The sequence below is a fragment of the Pteropus medius genome, unplaced genomic scaffold, assembly GCF_902729225.1.
Source record: "Pteropus medius unplaced genomic scaffold, Ma_sr-lr_union100, whole genome shotgun sequence".
Taxonomy (NCBI): Eukaryota; Metazoa; Chordata; class Mammalia; order Chiroptera; family Pteropodidae; genus Pteropus; species Pteropus medius.
Window position 1 is genome coordinate 3,632,428 of NW_024341894.1, and position 20,760 is coordinate 3,653,187.

The 20,760-nt window shown below is 44.8% G+C and overlaps 1 protein-coding gene across 3 annotated transcripts in view; it reads right to left on the reverse strand.

Moving 5' to 3' along the window:
• The window catches only part of TMOD1 (tropomodulin 1), a 78,267-nt gene that overhangs the window by 39,364 nt on the left and 18,143 nt on the right, over positions 1-20,760 (reverse strand). For all 3 annotated transcript variants that reach the window (XM_039856265.1, XM_039856247.1, XM_039856257.1), the window contains 2 exons: positions 19,620-19,787; positions 1,646-1,802 (listed from right to left, as the gene is read on the reverse strand). In XM_039856265.1, the coding sequence (XP_039712199.1) occupies positions 1,646-1,802; positions 19,620-19,739 (277 nt within the window). In that variant the 5' untranslated portion in view covers positions 19,740-19,787. The remainder of the gene's footprint in view (positions 1-1,645; positions 1,803-19,619; positions 19,788-20,760) is intronic.

Here is a 20,760-nt window from a genome sequence, read left to right on the forward strand (position 1 = left end):
AAAAACATCTTGTGCCTACACTCTTGGCTGGGCACACCCAGCCGTTATGGTCAAGGCCTCAGTGGTTCCCACCCCCTTGCCCTGCCGCTCCCTCCAGGACACTGCAGGTCACAGGTGCTTCCAAAGTTCCGTAACCCAGCTGCCCTGGGCTTCCCTGACCTACCAGGTTTTCAGTAAAATCTGGTCTGAGCTCCAACACCAGGGTTTGGGATGGCTCAGCGAGGCTCCTCACGAGGTCCATTCCCACTGTTCTTTCACTTTATGATTTAGCAAGGAGCGCCTCTGTGCAGTGCAACGTGCTAATACAGCAGAGATGCAGAGATAAAAGCCACGGACACAGGCCCGTGGCTCATCAACACTTATACACATTTATTTAATTTGAACATTCATTCATTCGCCAAGTCTCTACTGAGCCCCAGTCCATACCAGGCTCTGCACTGGGTGCTGGGGGTATTTTGTGGGCAAAAACAACCTGAGTCCCTGCCTTCATGGGGCTTACAGGCCAGTGAGAGAGACAAATGATAAATAAAGAGATAATAATGAAACGAGAATTGTTATGAGGGACACACACAGGCTCCTGAGATGGAGAATAACCAAGGAGGGAGCTGAAGGGACTACACTGAAGAGACAGAAAAGGCTTCTCTGAAAGCAGAGACAGTACAGTTGAGACCGAAAGGATAATAATAGCTAATACTTGCAATTGCATTCTCTATGGGCCAGGTGCTGTTCTAAGTGCTGTATGTACATCTTAACTTAATCCTCGTGACAACCTCATGAGGCCGATAATATTATTTTTATCACCCCCATTTCATAGATGAGGGAATAGAGGCACAGCATGTTTAAAAATTTACTCAGACTCACACAGCTGGTAAATGGTAGTGCTAGGATTGCTACCAAAGTACAACCTGCTCCGGGCTCTGTTTCTAACCATTATGCCACTTACAGGGGAGGGAGACGGCATGGAGGCAGACAGCAGGACCAGCGTTCTAGGCAGAGGGAGTATGTGCAAAGGTCCTGAGGTAGAAACGAGCTCAGAATGCTTGAGGACCAGAAGGAGGCCTGTGGGGCGGCCGTGCATCAAGCAAGGGTAAGCATGATGGAAGAGGCCAGTAGAATGGTTTAGAGTGCAACAGGAAGTTCTGGAAGAGTTGGATGGTCAAGGAGGGCCTTTCTGTTCCCCAAAGACTTTTAAAATGGCTTGACTTAGGCTGGGGCAGAACCTTGGCGGGAACAGATGAAGGAAGGGATAACGCAATGGCCAGAGAAAGGAACTTTTAGTAAAGAGCAATAGATGGTTATGTGTCTCCTGTTCCTGGTTTGCACAGGAAGGGCCTTTTTTAGCTCTCATGTCTTGATATCATGATTAATAGTTACTTCTCTCACTTTCAATAGTGTCTAGGTTTGTGTGAAGAAAAAGCAGGATACCCTAGTTAAGGGGATTTAGGGGAAAGTTTTGCTGAACTGGTTTACCCCAAAACTTCTCTAAATTTACAACATCGATGCTTTTGGAGTTGGGTTTGGGTTTTTTAGACAAGGCTGAGGGCAAGGAGGCCCAGTCGCATCGGGCCTAACACAGCCTGGCGTACAGCTGGCACTCAGAGATGCATGGAGAGTAACAAATTGACAAGAGCAACATTATTAGTACCTCGCTTTTCCCCTGTGTAGGGAACCAGATCTTCTCGGTCCTTAAACTCCTTTGCTTGCTTTTCCAAGTGATCCAAGAGCTCCTCTCTTTTAAAGGGGCCCGTGGGCGCTTTGGTGGTCTGATCCTTCTGCCTCAGGCCTGCAGGCAGCAGTGCATTCTACAGTGGAGGTTATGGGGCCAGGTGACAAGAGAGAGAGAGAGAAAGAAAGAGAGAAGAGAGAAAGAGAGAAAGAGAGAGAGAGAGAGAGAGAGAGCGGTCAGCTGCTGAAGACATGCATTTCTCCAGAAACTATCATTGAACAATGGGGACCTCAGAGCTCATTGAACCAATTCAAGTCACTCATTTACATGCAAGGAATCTGACACCTGGGAGGGGCAGGGATTTGTCTAAGGTCACGCAGCATATGGGGCAGAGCCAGGGTAGAATTTGGGTCTCTTAATCTCCCCGAGTTTCCCAGCCTCTAACATTTTTTAAAGGCGAGCAGGTGAGGCGGCAGCCAACACAGGGCTGAGCACAGAGGGATGCTCCAAGAGCATCTGTTGAGTGACAAATATGATTAAGTTAGTGTTTGGATACAGGGTGATATTTATAGCCACTGTGTATAAAGCGACTGGGGAGAGAAGAAAGCCAAGGGGTTTGAGTTAGGGCCTGGATGCAGGTCAGGCAGGAAGAGGCAGACCCAAAAAACAAGCAGGGAAAGCTTGGCAGAACAGCAAGGTGGGCGAGGTGGGTGAGGTGGGTGAGGTATGCTGTCAGGCTACAGCCCCAGAAGACTCTGCAGGCTGTCTTCTACCCTCCTGACGGTCTGTGCTCATGCTATGCTGGTTATTAAATATTTTGAATGTCGCCCCTGGAGATGGGTCTCTGAAGAAAGATAGCATCAACCAATCATTGTGTTTTCTTCTTCAAACATGGGCAGGCTTCTAAGTGTGGGCTTCCTACTAAAGCAGATTCCTATTTAGAATGGACATGAATCACATGGGCTTCCTGTAACTCAGCTGCCAGTACCTTAGAGGTTTAAAGTTTATTGTCGCAAGGATGCTTAGAGATTGTCTAGTGCATGCACCCTTCCTTCAAGGGGAAACTGAGGCCCCAAGCAGGGAAAGAATTGCCCGAAACATTTCAAGACAGATCCAGAAAAAATTTAGAGAAGGAGGGCAATCTTCATTTCTAATCATTGCTCTCTCCCCATTCGATTTCTCGCTTCATTTGAAGAGGTAGTGGAGGGTACCTGGATGGCAGATGCAAGCAGAATCTCACCTCACTTCCTGCCGCACCCACAAATTGGCTAAACTGGAGAGCCATTCCATCTCCGACCTTTGTACCATGAAAATGCTTATCTTCAGTCACTTACACACACTCCAAATCCTTTCCTGAAAGCCCCTCGAGGGGAAAATGATATCAAGTATACGAAGAGAGCAATGTGCACACAGAGGGACAAAGCCTGGGAGGGAAACACCACTGTTTAACTGCAGTATGATTTATTTTTACAAGATGCTTTGTCACTGTTTAACACCGCAGTGCTGTTCCAGTAAAAGCAGAGGCCGTGAGACTAAGGGACTGGAGTGTGACCCCGACTCTGGGAGAGCTGAAGGTAAGAAGGCCCAGCTCAGTGCATGGCACGTATAACAGGCTCGGGGAGTGGTGCCGGTGTACGTGCAAGTGGATTTAGGCCACAAGTCAGGGAGCTGGAGTGTGTTATGAGAGGATGGCCAGTGGGTGAAAAAGCAAACCCTGACTGATTTGGGAGGGAGCATCAAGAATGTAAGTGGTGCCACAGACATCACAGTTTTCCTTAAGTAGCAATCCTCAGACACCGTCCTCCATGATATGTAGGACAGGTCATGGTCACAGGTGAGCCACACATATGTGGGTATGTCCAAGGTGAGATGGGCTTTCCCTGTGGCTAGCCGTGTGTGTCCACTCCTTCTCTCCCCTGGCAGGGCACTTACTGTGACTCAGGTGAGTGAGAGAACAACCAAACTGTCCCTCCGTGATTATCCATAATAAGTTACCAAATACTTTGTGACACACGTGCACTTCACAATTAGCTCCCATCAGGCTTAAACCCTGATTTGGAATAGTGATGACTCCAGCTATATGATCCTGGGCCAGTTACTTAAGTTCATTGTGGCTCTGTTTCTACAGCTGTAAAATGTAAAAGTTACTCTCTCAGAATTGTTGAAAAAATTAAGTTAGATAATGCAGGAAGAGTTCTTAGCACAGTGCCAAGCACTCACAAATATATCTCAAAATTCAAAAAATGAAAACATACAAATATAAAATGAATTAAACACTGAGAGCAAGTATTTTCCCAATGATTCCCACAAGGGAAAACCTGATAGATTTTTATCACCGTAAAGGGTTTTAATGGCAGTTAGTTGCTGGGGTACATTCTGGCCTCTGAAAGGCTCAGTACTGTGATGGGAAAAACCCGTGAGGTTATAAATGAGAGAAAAAGAGTTTGCAAAGTCATATCTCTTCTCAAATATATCTGATAGAGGCCACCGATCTAGTTACAGTAGCATTTTCAACCTTGATAATTAATATTCGGGGCTGGATTATTCTCTGTGGCAGGGGCTCTTCTATGCACTGCAGACTGTTTAGCAGCATCGCTGTCCAATGGATGCTAGTGTCATCCTCATCCTCCATGTCGTGACAAAAATCTCTCCCAACATTGCCAGATGTCCCTTGGGGAGCAGAATCACTATGTAAAACTGACATCTATATCATTATAAGAGGGGAATAAAGATGTTTTTAATGTATTTAAAGATATTACTTACGTAACATGTTAAAATATGGTTTATCTAAATCTTCACTGAGAGCAATTGATTTTTTAAAAACAAAAATGTCAAAGGCTTTTTCTAACAATTCTTAGCTTATTGAATTTTTAAAGTAATACTGAGAATATCAGCCCCGTTAGGAGTTAATTTTTTTACATTAAATGGTATGTTTAATGAAACAACATGATTTTCAATTAAAACCAAAGACAGTTGCATATTTTTTAAACTCCTAATTATTTCCCATTTTAACTAGTTTTCAAAAATGGCATGTGACCTCACATGGCATACAAAAATTTTCTCAGAATGGATCAAAGACCTAAATGTAAAAGCTAACATTATAAAACTTTTAGAAGAAAATACAGGAATAAATCTCTGCGGCCCTGGATTAAGCAATGGTTTCTTAGATATGCTACAAAAACAAAAAGCATTCAAAGAAAAAATTAGATAAACTGGACTTCATCAAAAACATTTGTGCTTCAAAGGACACCATCAAGAAAATGAAAAATAAACCAAAGATATGGAGAAAATTTTTGCAAATTATGTATCTGGTAAGGGTCTGGTATCCAGAATATATAAAGATCTCTTACAACTCAAAATATAAGACAAATAACCTGATTTAAAAATGGGCAAATAATCTGAATAGACATTTCTCCGACGAAGACATATAAATGGCCAATACACACATGAAAAGACGCTCAACATAGTTAGCCAACAAGGAAATGCAAATCGAACACAGAATGAGATATTACTTCCTACCCACTAGGATAGCCATAATATAAAAGACGGATAGTAAAAAATGTTAACAAGAATGTAGAGAAATTGTAACCTTCATCCACTGCTAATGGGAATGAAAATGGTGCAGCCCCTTTGGAAAACAGTCTGGCAGTTTCTCAAAAGCTTAAACATGGAGTTATCATATGATGCAGCAATTCCACTCTTAGGCATATACCCAGAAGAAATGAAAGCATATGTCCACACAAAAACTTTTACAGTTCATAGTAGCATTTTTCACAATAGCCAAAAAGTGAAGACAACTCAAATGTTTATCAAAAGATGAATGGATATCTAAATTGTGGTATATCCATATAACAGAATACTATTTGGCCATAAAAGAAATGATATATCGATATATGCTATAATATAGACAAAACCTTGAAAACATCATGCTAAGTGAAAGCAGTTAGTCACAAAAAACAACAGTGTCTGATTCCATTTATATGAAATGTCCAGAATGGTCAAATCTATAGAGACAGAAAGTAGATTAGTGCTTGCCTAGAGCAGGGGAGGTTGAGGGGGAATGGGGAGTGAGAACTAGTAGGTATAGGTTTCTTTTTTTAGGTAATGAAAATGTTCTAAAATTAATTGTGGTGATGGTTGTATAACTCTATGACTATACTAAAAATCAATGTATTGTATACATTTTAAATGGGTAAATTTTATGGTATGTGAATTATATCTCCAAAAAAAAAGCTGTTATTAAAAAACAACACATGTTATCTAGGAAAACATTATAAAAATGGCTAATGCAATAACTAAACTAAATGGTCGTGGACTGCTAAGGACAGAAGGCTCTTTATGTGCCAATGGCCAACGGTGATGCTGAGGTTGGCCAAGCCAGAGCTACCCAAATTTAGAATGGTTTCCTGTGTTATGACATGATGCGCCTTATAACGTGAATTCACTGTGGAGGAGTTAAATGAGTAAGAAAATACCTCCTTGGACCTCTCCGTGACTATTAGAAACTAAAACCAGCTCTCAGACCCGGGTATCCAATAGGTGAGGAAAGAACTCCCACAAGTGCTTTGTTGTCAGTTCTGAGCAGAAGAGTATTTGGTGAACGTGTATGAGTAGAAATGTATCTTCATCCCTTTATTCCTCATCATTCAACAAACATCCATGGAGTGAGGATTATGTATCCAGGCAGCGTGCTAAGAGGCAGGCCTGGGACCTGACAAAGAGTTCTCTAATTTGGAGTAACGGGGAAATAGGAGGTAAACAGGGGAAGTAAAATGAGGGAAAAGTCTCAATTACAGCATGTGTAGAAACCAATGTCTTGTTTTAGTTTTTAAGGTTAATCAAGATTTTAAAAGGGGATCTACTTTACTGACTAGCAAAAAAATAGTCTATAACTAGCCTCTACATTGTCTGTAAAAGCTGCATATTTCCATGGTGCCTTGGGGGTAATTGCAGCCATCTAAATTTTAAAGAATTTAAGTCTCAGTCTCCTAATCTTAAAATGTGTACAGAGTAAATTTTCTAGGCATGTGCTTTCTTTATAGTTAGTTGAAGAGAAGCATCAATCTGGCTCTGTCAGGACAGTCATTTGTTCTGTTTTAGGGGAACCTGTATTCATATGTCACATCACATGTACATCTTCACTCCAAAGACAGGTGGTTATGGGTGAGATTTGCTTGAGAAAAAGCTCTGGCATATGGACTGTGAGCATGTCTCCATGTCCTTACTTACATTTAGAAATTTACTCACGTGAGGAGAACTGTAATTAATGCCTGGGTGATCTCCCTATCACTATCTCATAGGAAAGATAGTGTTGGTTTTAAGGAGAAGGAATTTCTAGATGGTCTCTGATCTTAGCCTAAAATTACAGTTGCTAGATACTTGGGAGTGGTGGGGACTGTGGCACACTGGAGCTTTGGATGCTCCAGCAAATTACTGCCATGTAAGAATATGTGCAGTATTATTAGATCTGCTTATCATTATGTGTGTGACATATTGATTTTTAAATATTTACATATGATCCAAGTATTTTAAAAACAATGTTCAGACCAAATAAAACACATCTGTAGGCGAGACTCAATCCATAGGCTGCCATTTTGCCACTTCTGAAAGGTTCTCATCAGACTAAAATTCCATGTGGAGAAAGTCAAGATATTCATTAATTTATTCCACAAATACTTACTGAGTGTCTTGCCCATATTGGGCTCTGCACTAGAGGAAGAAAGGGGGCATATACATGTGTTTTTAATTTAGAGTTTAAAAAAATTTTAAAAACACATTAGAAGTTTAATATGTTCTTGGAAATAATCACAGGGGCAAAACTAGGCAATCTCTTCTTGCAGTTCCCTACTAGTAATTTTTCAAATCGTGACTTCCTTTTAAATATAAAATTAAAACTGGGATGTGCAGTTTGACAGGTTAACATCTTAGCTTAATTTTTCCACCCACACTCAGGAGTCCAGTTGTCCAAAGAATGATGGAAACTTTGACAGATCCTCGACTGTGTGGTTAGGAGATCTAACACCCTGCAAACAGGTGCCAGTAAGGCCAAATATCAAGTATCTGCGCAGTTATCATTGCTATAGATAGATGGGGCTACATGAGAAGCCATTCTGGCTAGAACCATGGTGGGCTCGTTCTGACGTGCACACACGCACAACACATGTACACGCACGACTTATTAAAAGAATCATAGACTCCTGGCACTCAGAGCTGCAAAGCCCTGAGAGAGCCTCTGGGCCAATTCTTTCACTTTCAGTTGGGAAAACTGAGGCATAGAAAACTGAACTCACTTACCCAAAAGTCACACAGCTTGTTAACTACTCAGCCAGGAAGTCTGTGCTTATATATAGATGATGCTATAAATAAATAGTATGCTCAAGGATCAGTGTAAGTGTTTCAGACTGGTGGCTAATCATATATAAAAGGCCCCTTAACCTGATTCTTCACAGTGACAAAAAACAAGCAATTTTATCATTTTAAATCAGCTATGTCTAAGAACAAGGGGGTGTAAAATGTGCCCCCTTGGTCTGGGCTCAAAGAGTCCTGGATTCCTGTCCTGTGACTGAACCAGACACCACTCCTTAGAAGAGGATGGACATGTGGCAAACCTCATAGGACACCGGAAGCAGCTAAGGGCCAAGGAGGGGAAGGGCCTTGCCCGAGGTCACACACCGGACTGAGAGCCCAGGGCTTTTGACTTCCAAGCCACAGGAAACTTTCCATTCCACCAGACTGCCTTCCTCTAGGAACAGATCCTGGAAACCAGATGTGGCGCTATATGAGAACCAAGTGTTCGAAAGCCAGAGCTCCCCTCCTTATCAGTCTCAGTTTACAGCTGGAGAAACTGAGGCCCAGAGGCATGGAGTTACTGTCCTGGGGTAAGAGAAGCCCAGGAGGATTAACATCTTGCAATGCCCAAGGGCTTCTCTCCCTCTCCTGTCCTATTTCGAAGGGCAGCAGCATGTCCTAGATGCCTAGCCAGCCCCATCCCTCCACCACATCAGCCAGGCTGAACGTTTTACAGAACAGTCAGTCACCCAGTTACCTTTTACAAGGCATTTGACCAAAAATTTTTGCTCAAGTGGCCTTGAGGACTTGCATTTTCCAGTTCATTGCCGGATCTGTACCCCCTTGTGTGAAGTTCGGCCCTCTCGTTCCGCAGGGCCCCATCCAGACAAACAGCGCCCCACCTCTACACTGTTGACCAGCAGCTCCCAGATCCCACTAGAGATCATTCAGTGGGGCTTCTATTGAGCTTTTCTGTCACATATGGGGGGACTTAACCTGAGAGTGTGGAGGAGTGGAGGGGCCACACCACTCATGCCCCAGTCACAGAGGGGACAAGCAAGATCCAAACCTCTAAGAGTCCCTCTCTCTCCAAACATACCCGTACCCCAATACACACACACTCTGGGCATCTTCCTCTCTTCTCTGTCTCTCCAGAAAGATCCAGGCCTTTGGCTCGGCCACTATGATCTCACTGCAGGACTGGTGAAACCCAATAGCTGCTACTTCCCGTAGTCAACTTTATAGGGCATTAGTGCTGACATCTAAAGGCACCCTTGTGGTGGTGAGACCTGTTGTTCACAACTACACTTTTTCTCTCTCTGGTGTTCATGCACAAGGTAGGGCCAAACTTTCCCTTCCCAGCTTTCTCCTAATCCTCCTTTTCTGCATGTCCCCTGCTGCGCTGGGCACTGGGCATCTTGAGACAATGAATGCGTCATCCTGCTCCATAGGGGCTCACAGCGATAGAGGAGACACACTTGAGTGCGAGCAGCTTACTCTCAGCGCCCTCTCCACCCCTGATTCTTAGAGGAGGTTGTACCTAAGCTGTGTCCCTGGGGACTAGGTAAGACCCAGTCAGGTGAAGTGGAAAGAGGAGAGAGGTGTTACAGGATAGAAAGCTTAGTGCAGACAGAGGCATGGCAGAACGGGGGGCATGGCTTGCTAGGAGAAGGAGTGTGGGTAAGCCCAATGCTGCAGAGTTCTGAACTCTTTCCATCCCATAGGCACCACTCTCGTTCAAGCTGTCATGCCATAGCTGGGACCATCAGATAAGCCTCTGGCTGGTCTCCCTTCCTCGAGCCTCTCCACCTCTACTCCTTTTCCCTTCCATCAGCCAGACAGATCCCCCTAACATTAACATTGACCATGTCACTCCCCAACACAGTCATAAACACTCAGCACCTCCACTGACCTATAGAATCACAACCAGATTCATGAGCTAGGCATGGAGAGATCTTTATGATTTGACCCCAACCTACTTTAGTCTCCTGATTTGTTCCTGTCCTCAAATATGCCGTGTTCCAGCCACTGGAGCCTACCCCGCATTCCACAGCCACGCCCTGCACTGGCACTGCCCTGCCTTTACCCAGGCTGCACCCTCTCCCTGGGATTCCATCCCTCCTCGTCCTCCCCTGCATTCATCTTTCAAAGTCCTTCCCTTGGGCACCCTGTTCGGCCCTTGCAGTGCTCCCCACGTTGATCGGGAAATTCTCTTTCCAAACTCCCCCAGGCATCTCGCCAGGTCTTATGTAATGCTCACCCTAATCTGTCTTGGAGCATACTTATGCAGTTTCTCTCTCCCCGAGGGGACTGGGTACCTCTTAAAGGCTAGCTGTGATGTATCTTAGTCCTCTCTGAAACCCCGCACAAAGCACTGGGCACTAGGAAAATGTAATATGAACCATCCAGAATCACATAACATGATGCTCCAGCTAGGAAAAGCGTGGTATTACTTAGACACCCTTCACATCACCATCACACTTGCTGCCCCCACTCTGTTTGCTGGGCCACCCAACCGCTGCCACAAGCAGCTTCGGAAGAGGGGACATATTATGTAAGGTGCCAGGGTAAGGGTGTCCAGAATGGGGCCAGGGTTCACTGACAGGAATTTTGGGAAACGCCAAGCTAGTAAGGCTTTTGTAATGTTTTCCTGGGGGCAGGGGTGGGGGGGGAGGAGGGGAGGGCCTGGATTTGATTAAATCCCTACCAACTTTTCTCAGTCCTCCTTGGAGCTTTTGGCAGAGCAGAACACCAGGCCATCGAACTGGCAAACGCTGACTGTCCCAGATAGCATGTCTCCCCTTCTTCGGTCATAAAAGCACTCCACTCTTTTAGCTGAGCACACGGCCCTCAGATTAAAGACTATATTTCCCAGGCTCCCTTGCAGCTAGATTATCATGCATGAAAATAAGTTATAATCAATAATATGAGAAGTGTCCAGTGGCAGTGTCTGGTAGCCTTCCTTTAAAAAGTACTTGAATAATGGCTGTTTTCCCTCTTTCCTCTTTTCCCTGTTCTTCCGTTGTGATGCCTGGAATGGAGCAGTCATGGACACCACTTTGCATCATAAGGATGAGAACTACACTCTAGGGAAGGCAGGAAGATGAGCTGGATGGAATCTGGGACTTTGGGAAGTTTGGGGAGCTGAGCTCCACACCAGCCCTAGACTGCCCACTTCTGGACTTTTACTTGAGGGATGAATAAACCACTGCTTAAGTCATGTTATTTTGAGTCTCTACTACTTGCAGCCAAACTGCATCCTGACATCCTGGGTTCTCATCCTGGGACTGTGAGGCCATGAACAGGGCACTGGTACTCTCTAATTTTGGAATCCCCTTCTGTAAAATGAAGGTGAAAAGCTCTTTTAGCTTGAAACCTCAGAATAAAGACTCAAACTCCATAAAGAAGCAACTTACTGCCAATCGGTTTTACCACCGTAGGGCATAATTGTTCACTTCCATTCAACCGAGCAGACACTCGGCAGGGCAGTTGCATCTTGTTGTGTAAATTGGGCACTGCACAACTCCAAGGACATTATTTGCAATCTGGTTTATGTGAACAGTGTCTTCAGAGTTATGCAGTGCAACCTGTACAACTTGTACAACTGTACGCGACTGCCCTATTTTCATGGTGGTACGACGTGGCTTCAAATCTCAAGAAGTCTGGATTCTAGTGAGCAAATCATATATTCAGGTTCAACAAAATTTATTAAGCATCTACTATGTGCCAGGCACTGGGCTAGGTGCTTTTCATATGTCTAACTACTTTTACATATATATATGTATGTGTGTATGTGTGTGTGTATAAACCTATATGTAAAATAAAAACCTGTCACATGGAACAGAGCCAAAGTGGCAAACAGGAAGTTTATAGTCCAATCAAATGCCAAAATAGGATCTTGCACATAAAAATGGTGAACTTGCACATAAAAATTCAGATCTCCAGTATCTCTTAAAATTTAGATGATATAGCAATATTGGACCTGCACTTTCACATAATCAGTTTATTGACAGAACTGAATAGCAAATGCCCTTTAGTCAAACACAAGCTCTCCTGTCCGCCTCAGTCCCCACCACTCCCTACCATCTCTAATACAGAGGCCAAGAAACAGTTATCATATATCATTGGCTCTGTTGTTTCTTTTCTTCCTAGAAGGTTAGTTGGTAAGTGAAAACTTTCTTATGTCTGTATCTCTTTCAAGAGTGGAAAGGTAAAAGGTGATCCAAGACGGCCACGTGCCTCATGAAAACTGGTCCATCTTCCTTCCTTCGTGTGTATTACCTACCCGCTGCTGCAGGTGCATGGTTTGCTGCCTCGCAAGTAGAAAGAAGTGTTTACTAGACTGAGAGAGATGGGACGAGATTAAGGGTTGGGAAGGCTGAGTTTAAACTTTATGAATAATGATTTTTTTTTTTAAGGGTGATTTGAATCAAGTAAGGCAAAGCTTTTATATTTGTTAAATTTGGATCATGGAAACATAGGTATATTCTGCACTCTCCTATATGTTTAGATAGTTTCTTATTTAAAATGTCAAAATCAAAAAGGAAACTGCTCAGCATCCTCTGTGGGCCGGTGCTGTGATGGGGCCTTAGAGCGAGAGCGTCAGGAAGGCTCTCTGCAAGGGAGGTGTGGGAGGTGGGGTCTTGAAAATTCCAACTCAAGTGAGAGGCTCCATATACAAGAGGTCCCCCCGCAAGCAGTGGCAGGGAGGGGAAAGGGGGGCATTGTGGGGAGGCTGGAAAGGGGTGAGGGGGAGGCAGTCCTAAGGCTGGAAGGCAGAGGTGGGATGGGGACACACTGCCACCTGGCTTCACTCGCCCTCGTCCCACCAGGCCCATCCTTGGCTCTGTGCACGGCCGGCAGTGTTTCTAAGGATGTGTGTCTATTTTTAGACCAGAGATTTATTTCTTTCCATTTCGACTGTTTACTTCTGTCCTGGGCTTGTGAATCTGCTGGTTTGTGTTACAAGGGAGAACCATGGCCCTGTGAACCAAACTTTCCTATATGACCAAGAGTGTCCTCTAGCTTACGGGTTATGATTTGGGGTGTGAGTGGAGATGATCTCATGATTTTGTGGAGTCTGGCAGTAAGCTATATGGGACAGGAAATCTCAGGTTCTCATCTTAGCTCTGTGGCTGACTTGCTGTATGACCTTGAACAAGTCCTTTCCCCTTTCTGGGTTTCAAAGTTTTTATTGTTGTTTTGATTTTTCATCACTAAAATGGCAATGACAATACTTACTTCATAGGTTTGGTATGAGGATTTGATGAAATACATAAAGCACCGAGGAAATGACACATGTCCAAGAGGGACTTCCTGAAATCAGGGTTTCTTTACTTGCTCCATATATGTATATGCAGAGGTAGAGGAGGGAGGGTTAGATTGTCTCTAAGCGTCTTTCTAGCTCCGAGATTCTACAATTCTAGGTTTTCTCCTCCATCATTTCTTCCTATAGTTTGCGGCCCCTTGCCCTCAGAACTCTTGACACATTATGGGCTGAGGGAAGCAGGTCTGCCTGAATATGGTCTATCACTTACTAGCTGTGTAGTTCTGGGCAACCATTACCTTGTCTTCAGATGGTATTGATCCCAACCTATGAGGATCAATCGCATAGGAACCTTGTGGATATTTTATGAGATGATGCCCATAAAACACTTAGCACAGCACCTGGCATGTAAGAAGACTTCAAGAGAGAATAATAGTTATTACTGCTATTATTTCAGGCTTTGCAGGGGGCCTGTTTTCCACGTGTTTCTGTCATTATAACATGTCACGGATTCCCAATGGTGACTTCAAAGTCAAATCTTAGAACCCAATTTCTTTAAAAGGATGGGATTCTCTCTCCCATCTTCTCTCCTGAAAATATTTTGATCTTTTTACTGAGACACTTGAAAAAATATTGGTGCTTTTCTCCAAAGCCTCATTAACAAGCAATATTCACAGTTAAATTCTTTGTGTTGGTGGTTTCTTTCTTAAGGTTAGTATTTATAGTAAAAATGACATAACTTCGAAGGAAATCAAATTGAAAAAAAAACCAAGTTGCTGGTATTTCCCTACCCTGGTCCCTTCCAGGCCCCATCCCACATGTTGGCACAGGAGGCGGTGGTGAATGACACAGGCTACCAGGTCATGACTGTCAAGGCTGAATCCCAGAACCACCCGTGTTGCATCCTGGGCAGGTTACTTCATCTTTGTAAGCCTCAGGTCCCCCATCTTTAAAATAGGGCTGATAACCAAACCTCTCAGAAGACTAAATGAGATGATCCATGCAGGGCTTTGCCCATGGCATCCCCAGGAAATGTTAACTACCTGTCGATCCTATAAGAACATGTACACTGTTCCCTGCACAAGTCGCAGAGCAACCATTCTTGCCATGCTTGACCATCTCTGTATGTTGTCCATTTTCCCCACTGCCTGGTACAAAGGCAGTGTGAATCGAGGAGCTGGCTCAGCTTCAGAGCAGCATCCACTTAACTCCAGAGAGACAAGAAAGGGCAGGTCCTCTTGGGGAATCAGCAGCAGATACTTTTAGCACATGGAGCATTCCTCTCTCGCGGGAGTCCAAGTACAACAATCTCATGATAAGCTCGAGTCTTTCCAGGCCGCAGAGGGAGAGATAGAAAGTTTCGGGGACTTTTTTTTTTTTCAAATGTGCACAAGTTTGGAATTCTCCACTGCAGACCAAGCTGCTTTTCAGCTCTACGGGGCTCCACTCTGTCAAGTGACACTGGGGCTTAACAACCGCATCCCTGAAAACAAAACCTCCTCAAGTGTGAGCTGAATTCAGGTAACAAGATTGCCAGGAATTGCCCATAAAATCATAGATGGTTAGAAAAAAAACTGTAACTATACAGTGTCGATGGAAGTTAACTAGACATTGTGGTGATTATTTTGCAACATATACAAGTATTGAATCATTATCCTGTACACTTGAAACTAATATAATGTTAAATGTCAATTACATCTCAAATTAAAAGAGAAAAAAGAAAAAAAATCGTTGATGCTTAGAGCTGAAGCGGGTGTCAGAGGGCCAACTGCATCCAATTTACAGGTAGGAGACAGACAAAGAAGGAACAGCACGTGCCTAAATTAGAAGCAGAACCAGGACTGAACATGAACTTCTGCTTCTCAGGTTGTTTACAGGAGGAAAGGAAGATGATTTTGTATATAGCACCCTCCCCAGGACAAAATCAGAGCACATCTGTGGCTCGAACTGTCCTCCTGGAGACTCCCATGAAGCTTATGGCAGCGTGGCTAAGACATGAACTCTTAGAACTACGTCATGGCTCAGCCGCTGCCTAGTTGTGACACATGGACAAATTACATCATTTCTCAGTTTCCTCGTCTGTAAAATGGGGCTGATAATACTGCCTGCATCATAGGATTATGACGATGGCCGAACGATTTCCTATTTTCGAACTGCTTAGAACCGTGCCTGCACACAGAAAGTGCCACCTGTTAAACAAAAATTAAAATAGGAACGTATAGAGTAAACCAGAGGAGATAGCAGACCTGGGTTCTGTTTGGTCGTGGAACCTAGAGCAAGTTCCTTCCTTTCACTGGGCTCCGTTCCTGCTCCTTAAGTTGGAAGGTTAGACACCTGCTGGTCCCCACGCCCTCTCCAGGCCAGCCGGCTCCAGAGGCCTCTCACGGTCTGTGTACCTTTGGCCTCTCCCCACACTGTGATTTCAGAAAGCCGGCCAAGGCGCATGAAACCTGAGCTGGAATGTCTGTGCTCTCAGAAAGAAAAGAGGCCCCACTCGCTCTTTTCGAAACTCACAAATCAGGTAACAGAGACGTCTCAGTGAAGAGGCTAATTGTGTGGCTGGGACAAAAAAGACCCCACTGGACTCTTATCGCCTATCCTCTCTCTGATTTTTCTTTTCCTTGAACTTAGAAAGAAAGGGGTCTTTGAAAACGTCCATTTTGAAACCTCAATGGTGTGAGAATCGCAGGTCTCGGATTGCCCAGCCCCACTCCCAAATGCCAATACACGGTTACCTCCCTCCTGCCAGAGAGGGAGAGATGCACAGTTTGGAGCCTGTAAGAAATCCGAGTCTCCATGCCTGGGTCCTGTGACACTTGGCAAGCTGTCAGCTCTCAGAGCCTCAGGTTCTCTATACCTCCAGTGGACAAAAGCATTCCTTCCTGTTAATCACCTGGGAGAAGGGCTCCAGGGGAGCTGGCTGTTTGAGAGGTACAGAGACCCTGGGAATTTGCTGTTGGGACCAGATACCCTGATATTTGGGGTGGAGGTACTGTGGGAGCTCTTTGCCAGTTTAAAAGTGGAACAGAGCTCTCAGCTGGAAATCAAGCAGTCCTGAGAAGTTCTACTCTCGGGTCTGAGAGGGCTCCTCTAACTGTCGCCGCCCCACTCCCGGCTCTGATACTTGTCTCTGACCCTTGTCGTCACCTGCCTGATTTGCAGTCACAACCTAATCTAACCTCATCTAACCTCGTCTCCATCCAGTGGCTCAAGGTAACTCCAAAAGTCCTGAAGGCTACAGGCAGCAGGCCTTGCGGGCCCGGGGTGTCTGCATGTCTCTGTCTTAGGAAATGCAAAGACTCGGCAATAGGGTGGAAGGGTTGCGGAGAAGGGCAGGGGCCCTTTCTTCAAAAAAGAATTCTCCCACCACTGGTGGGCAGGAAGACGGTGGCTCTGACGTGAGTCCCTTCCACCTCTCACCCATCTGCCCGGAAACTCCTCCAGTCCATCTGTCCTTGAGACAGTCTCAGGCAGATGGACTAGAGGAGTTTTCAGGAAGTCACTGCCTCTCAAAGGTTCCCTGGGCCTACTGAGAAAAGCCCAATCTCTTCAGCAATCCCCTCCCATTTTTATCTAGCCCAAACCCGCTTCTAGGCTCATCTAACCCTCCACAGAAACCACGCTGAGACTCCCTGTCTACCTTCTATACAATTACCTTCTATATAAGAGCCCTGGCTCATGGCCTTCACTTGGCTTTGTTTTTATTCTTGACTTAGAAAAATCCAGGGCCCAGGTCCAATATCACCTGCTCTGTGAAGCCTCCCGCCAGTAAGAATTAATCCTCTTTCTGAGCTCCTGTCTGCTTCTATTTAGAACGTAGTTTACTGTGCCAGCTTCCCACCGGAGTGAGCACCCGAAGGACAGACTCCCCACCAGGCTCCCCGGTCGGTGGCCAGCAGAGGGTCTGGCGCCTGGCAGATAACTGCACCATGTTTATTGAGTTGACCACAAGTAACTACGTCCTCCTTTTGTTCTCACTTTTTAAAGCTCCTTGTTCCTGTAGTTCTATGTGGCAGTGATCTAAGATAGAAGGAGAACAGAATAAGTTTATAGCAACAAAGCTGGAAGTTTGGTTCTTCCTTGCCCACGTCACTTGTTTTTACAGAAACCCAGGCTAACGGGGAGCCACAGTGCGGGGGAAAGAGGAGGAACCCGAGTTCTCGCATCAATGCTGCCTTCTAATCACCCTGAGCAACCTCGTCAGAGGAGCCGTCTCCCTACAGCTGGGCAGGGAGAGCTGTGAACAGCAAGATGACAGCACGCTGCTGAATGGATCTGTCATTCTACAGGGCCTCGGACTCAGGACCCCTAGACAAGGATTCTGGGTTATCTAGAAAGAAGCCATTTAATCGAATCTGGAGGTAAGACCAGGTTATTAGCTCATAGACGCCTGGACCTAGAAGGAACCAACAAACTCCACCATTTCAGTGACGAGGACACTGAGGTCTAGGCAAGGACAGCCACAAGGTCACATGGAGTATAAGAGACAGGGCCAGGGTTGGAACTGGGATATCTAACCTCTAGCCCTGCATTTTTCCTGCTAACCTACACTCCTGCTCACTAGCTGTGATTACTTGAGGGTTGGTGAAACGGTTTAGCAGTGTTCTTTTCTTATGGATCACCATTAAACTGGAGTCGAGCAATGACAGGTTTTTTTAAAGGCATGTAGTGTTTTGTTTTTAATTTGAAAGCATATCAAGTGGAAAATTAATTCAGTAACATTAATTATCTACCTTCTCCATGCTGGGTATTGACCTGGGTACCTGGGATAGAGATATGGGATGAAGGTCTCTGTCTAGTAGGCCACTTAGGAGTCCTTGTCTATCCCTGCTCCTGGCCCCACAGTGGCTGGCCAAACCACAGACATCACTGAGGAGCTTCTTGCTTCTTGATGCTATGAGCCTTATGGTACAGGTGAATTCTGAGCATTAAACGCACTTCTTAAATGTGCCAACTACAAAATGCAATGATAAAAACATCAAACTAGTGAAAGGGACTCTTCTAGTCCTTTATTTCTTAGTTAATTCATTCCATGACATCTGTCCCCCACCATCCTGAAGCAGTCAGTTGGATAGAAGAGCGGAACGGGCTTTTGCAGACTTGGTTACAGTGCTAGCTAGGTGCCTACCTACCTTACAGGGCTGGGGCAAGGTTCTCTAGGAGTCTGTATCTGCTCTGAATCAGTGTCCAATATATGGTGCTGCTTCTCCTATAGTCAGGATTCATGAGTCCAGGAATCAAGGGTACCTAATGACCCATTAGCAAAATTCTTGCTTCCTATTCCTATGACATAATGCTCTGCTGGCCTAGAGGTCTTAGTTCCAAAGGAATGAATGCTTCCATCAGGAGAGACAACAGCAATTCCATTGGACTGGATTAACTGCCACCTGGCCACTTTGGACTCCTCTGTATCAATAGGCAGAGAAACTGGCTGGAGTGATTCATCCTGATTACCAAGGGGAAATCGGACAGCTTCTCCACAATGGAAGTCAGGAAGACTGCTTGCGGTTTTCTCAGTAATTACCATGCCCTGTGATTAAAGTCAATGGAAAACTACAACCCAATCCAGGCAGAATTACTAATGGCCCAGACCCTTCAGAAAGGAAGGTCTGGGTAAGCCAGCCAGGCAAAGAACCATGACCAGCTAGGTGCTTGCTAGAGGCAAAGGGAATGCCGAATAGGTAGTGGAAGAAGGTAGCTACAACCATGTGACCAGTTATAGAAACAAGGACTATACTCGTCATGAGTGTTTCCTTCTTATTTTGTTACGAATATGTTTGCGTGTGTGTGTTAAGTAAATATCTTTGTTTTCTTCCCTCTCTTATTCTCTTATCAAGTGACATAAAACACGTTGATCTTATATCATAGTATTTAAGCATTGTGAATTTTACGTCATCGTACTTCAATTACGGGGATATCAAGGAAAAGAACAGAACGGAAACATCGGCGATCTCTTCCAGGGTCTCAAGCCTGCCAGGCTTCGGACTGAAACGACACTGTCAGCTCTCCTGGTTTTCAGGCTTTTGGACTCACGGAAACAAAATCATGGGCTCCCGTGGGTCTCTAGCTTGCTGACTGCAGACCTGGCATTTGTCAGCCTCCATGTCAGCCAATCTCTCAAAATCTCTTTGTATATGTATATATCATCCTATTGTTCTGTTAGGAGAGCTCTGTAACCCTAACACACAACACAACACAACACAACACACACACACACACACACACACACACACACACACACACACACACCCTACAAAGGCAATGTTATTCCAATGTGATTGTCATAGAAGGAAAGAGGAAGTGGGAGCTTCAGGAAGTCTGCACCTATCCCTCCCCCATGTGGTAATGGTTGCCATCCCTGCACCTATGACAGTGTGGTCCCCTACAGTGCCCACTCACATCAGGGTCCAGCTCATCCAGCTCATTTTCCAGGGTTCTGAGCTCTTCCTCTGTTAGGGCTCCGAGGATTTTGTCTTCATCCAGGTCGCGGTATTTCTCTAGTTCTCGTCTGTACGACATTGTAGAAGAATTTGTCTTTGTCTTCTGAGTTCTGTGTTGATCTCAGACCTACCAGAAAGAGAAAGATCTTAGAAAGATCCTTCTTGGATCTGCACTCTTCAGGGCAAATAAATGCTTGTCATTCACATGGTGGCCTGGCATGTTTTATGAATCATCAGGATAATAATTATTATAGTGGCATAATGCACTAAGTTGGTCTAGTTCCCTAATAAAACTGCAAGGTGAAAGTCTTGAGGGCATGTGCCTTAATGTATCATAATTTATTGAATTGCCATGACCACTAATTATGAGTAATTATAAAGGGTTTATGAATGCTTGAAAACTATTTTATTCTTCAAGTAGTTTAAATAGTTTTCTGCACAAAACCTCCACCCTTCACCCCACACCCCAGTGGAAAACATCAATTCTGGAAATTCTGCCACAGCTGATTTTAAAATGGGGGGAGGGGTTGTCAGTGGTTAACTGAGCACCTGCTGCCTGCAGGCCCTTCACCTATAACATCTCATTCAATCCTCACAAAAAGCAGCCAACAGTAACAGCTAACTCTTTCTACCATATGTCAAGCTGTGTGTTAAGCAATTCGGAAGGATTTTCTAATTTAATCTTGGAGGTAGGTATTTGCTGTTATCCCTGTTTTACAGATGAGGACATTGAGCTTAGAAAGGTTGAGTGACTCACACAAATCACACTACCAGGCAGTGGCAGAACCACCATTTGAACTCAGGTCTGCTGGCTTTCCAAGTCTCCGTTGCTCTAGCCATTATATGCTGATGCCTTTTTCAGTGAGTCACCTAATGTCCTGGCTGGAAGGAGATTGTCTCGTCCAGACCTCTCATTTTACTCCCAAGGGAGCTGTCTCAGAGGGAAGAAGTGATTGGCCTGGGGGAGCCCAGTGTCCAGGTCTGTCACGTCTCAGGCTACTCTCCTTTGCTAGAGAAGACTACTGCTCATGTCCCATGGCACAGATGAGACCTAACACCTGTATTTGAATCCTGTCTCTGCTACTTCCCATAACCATGAT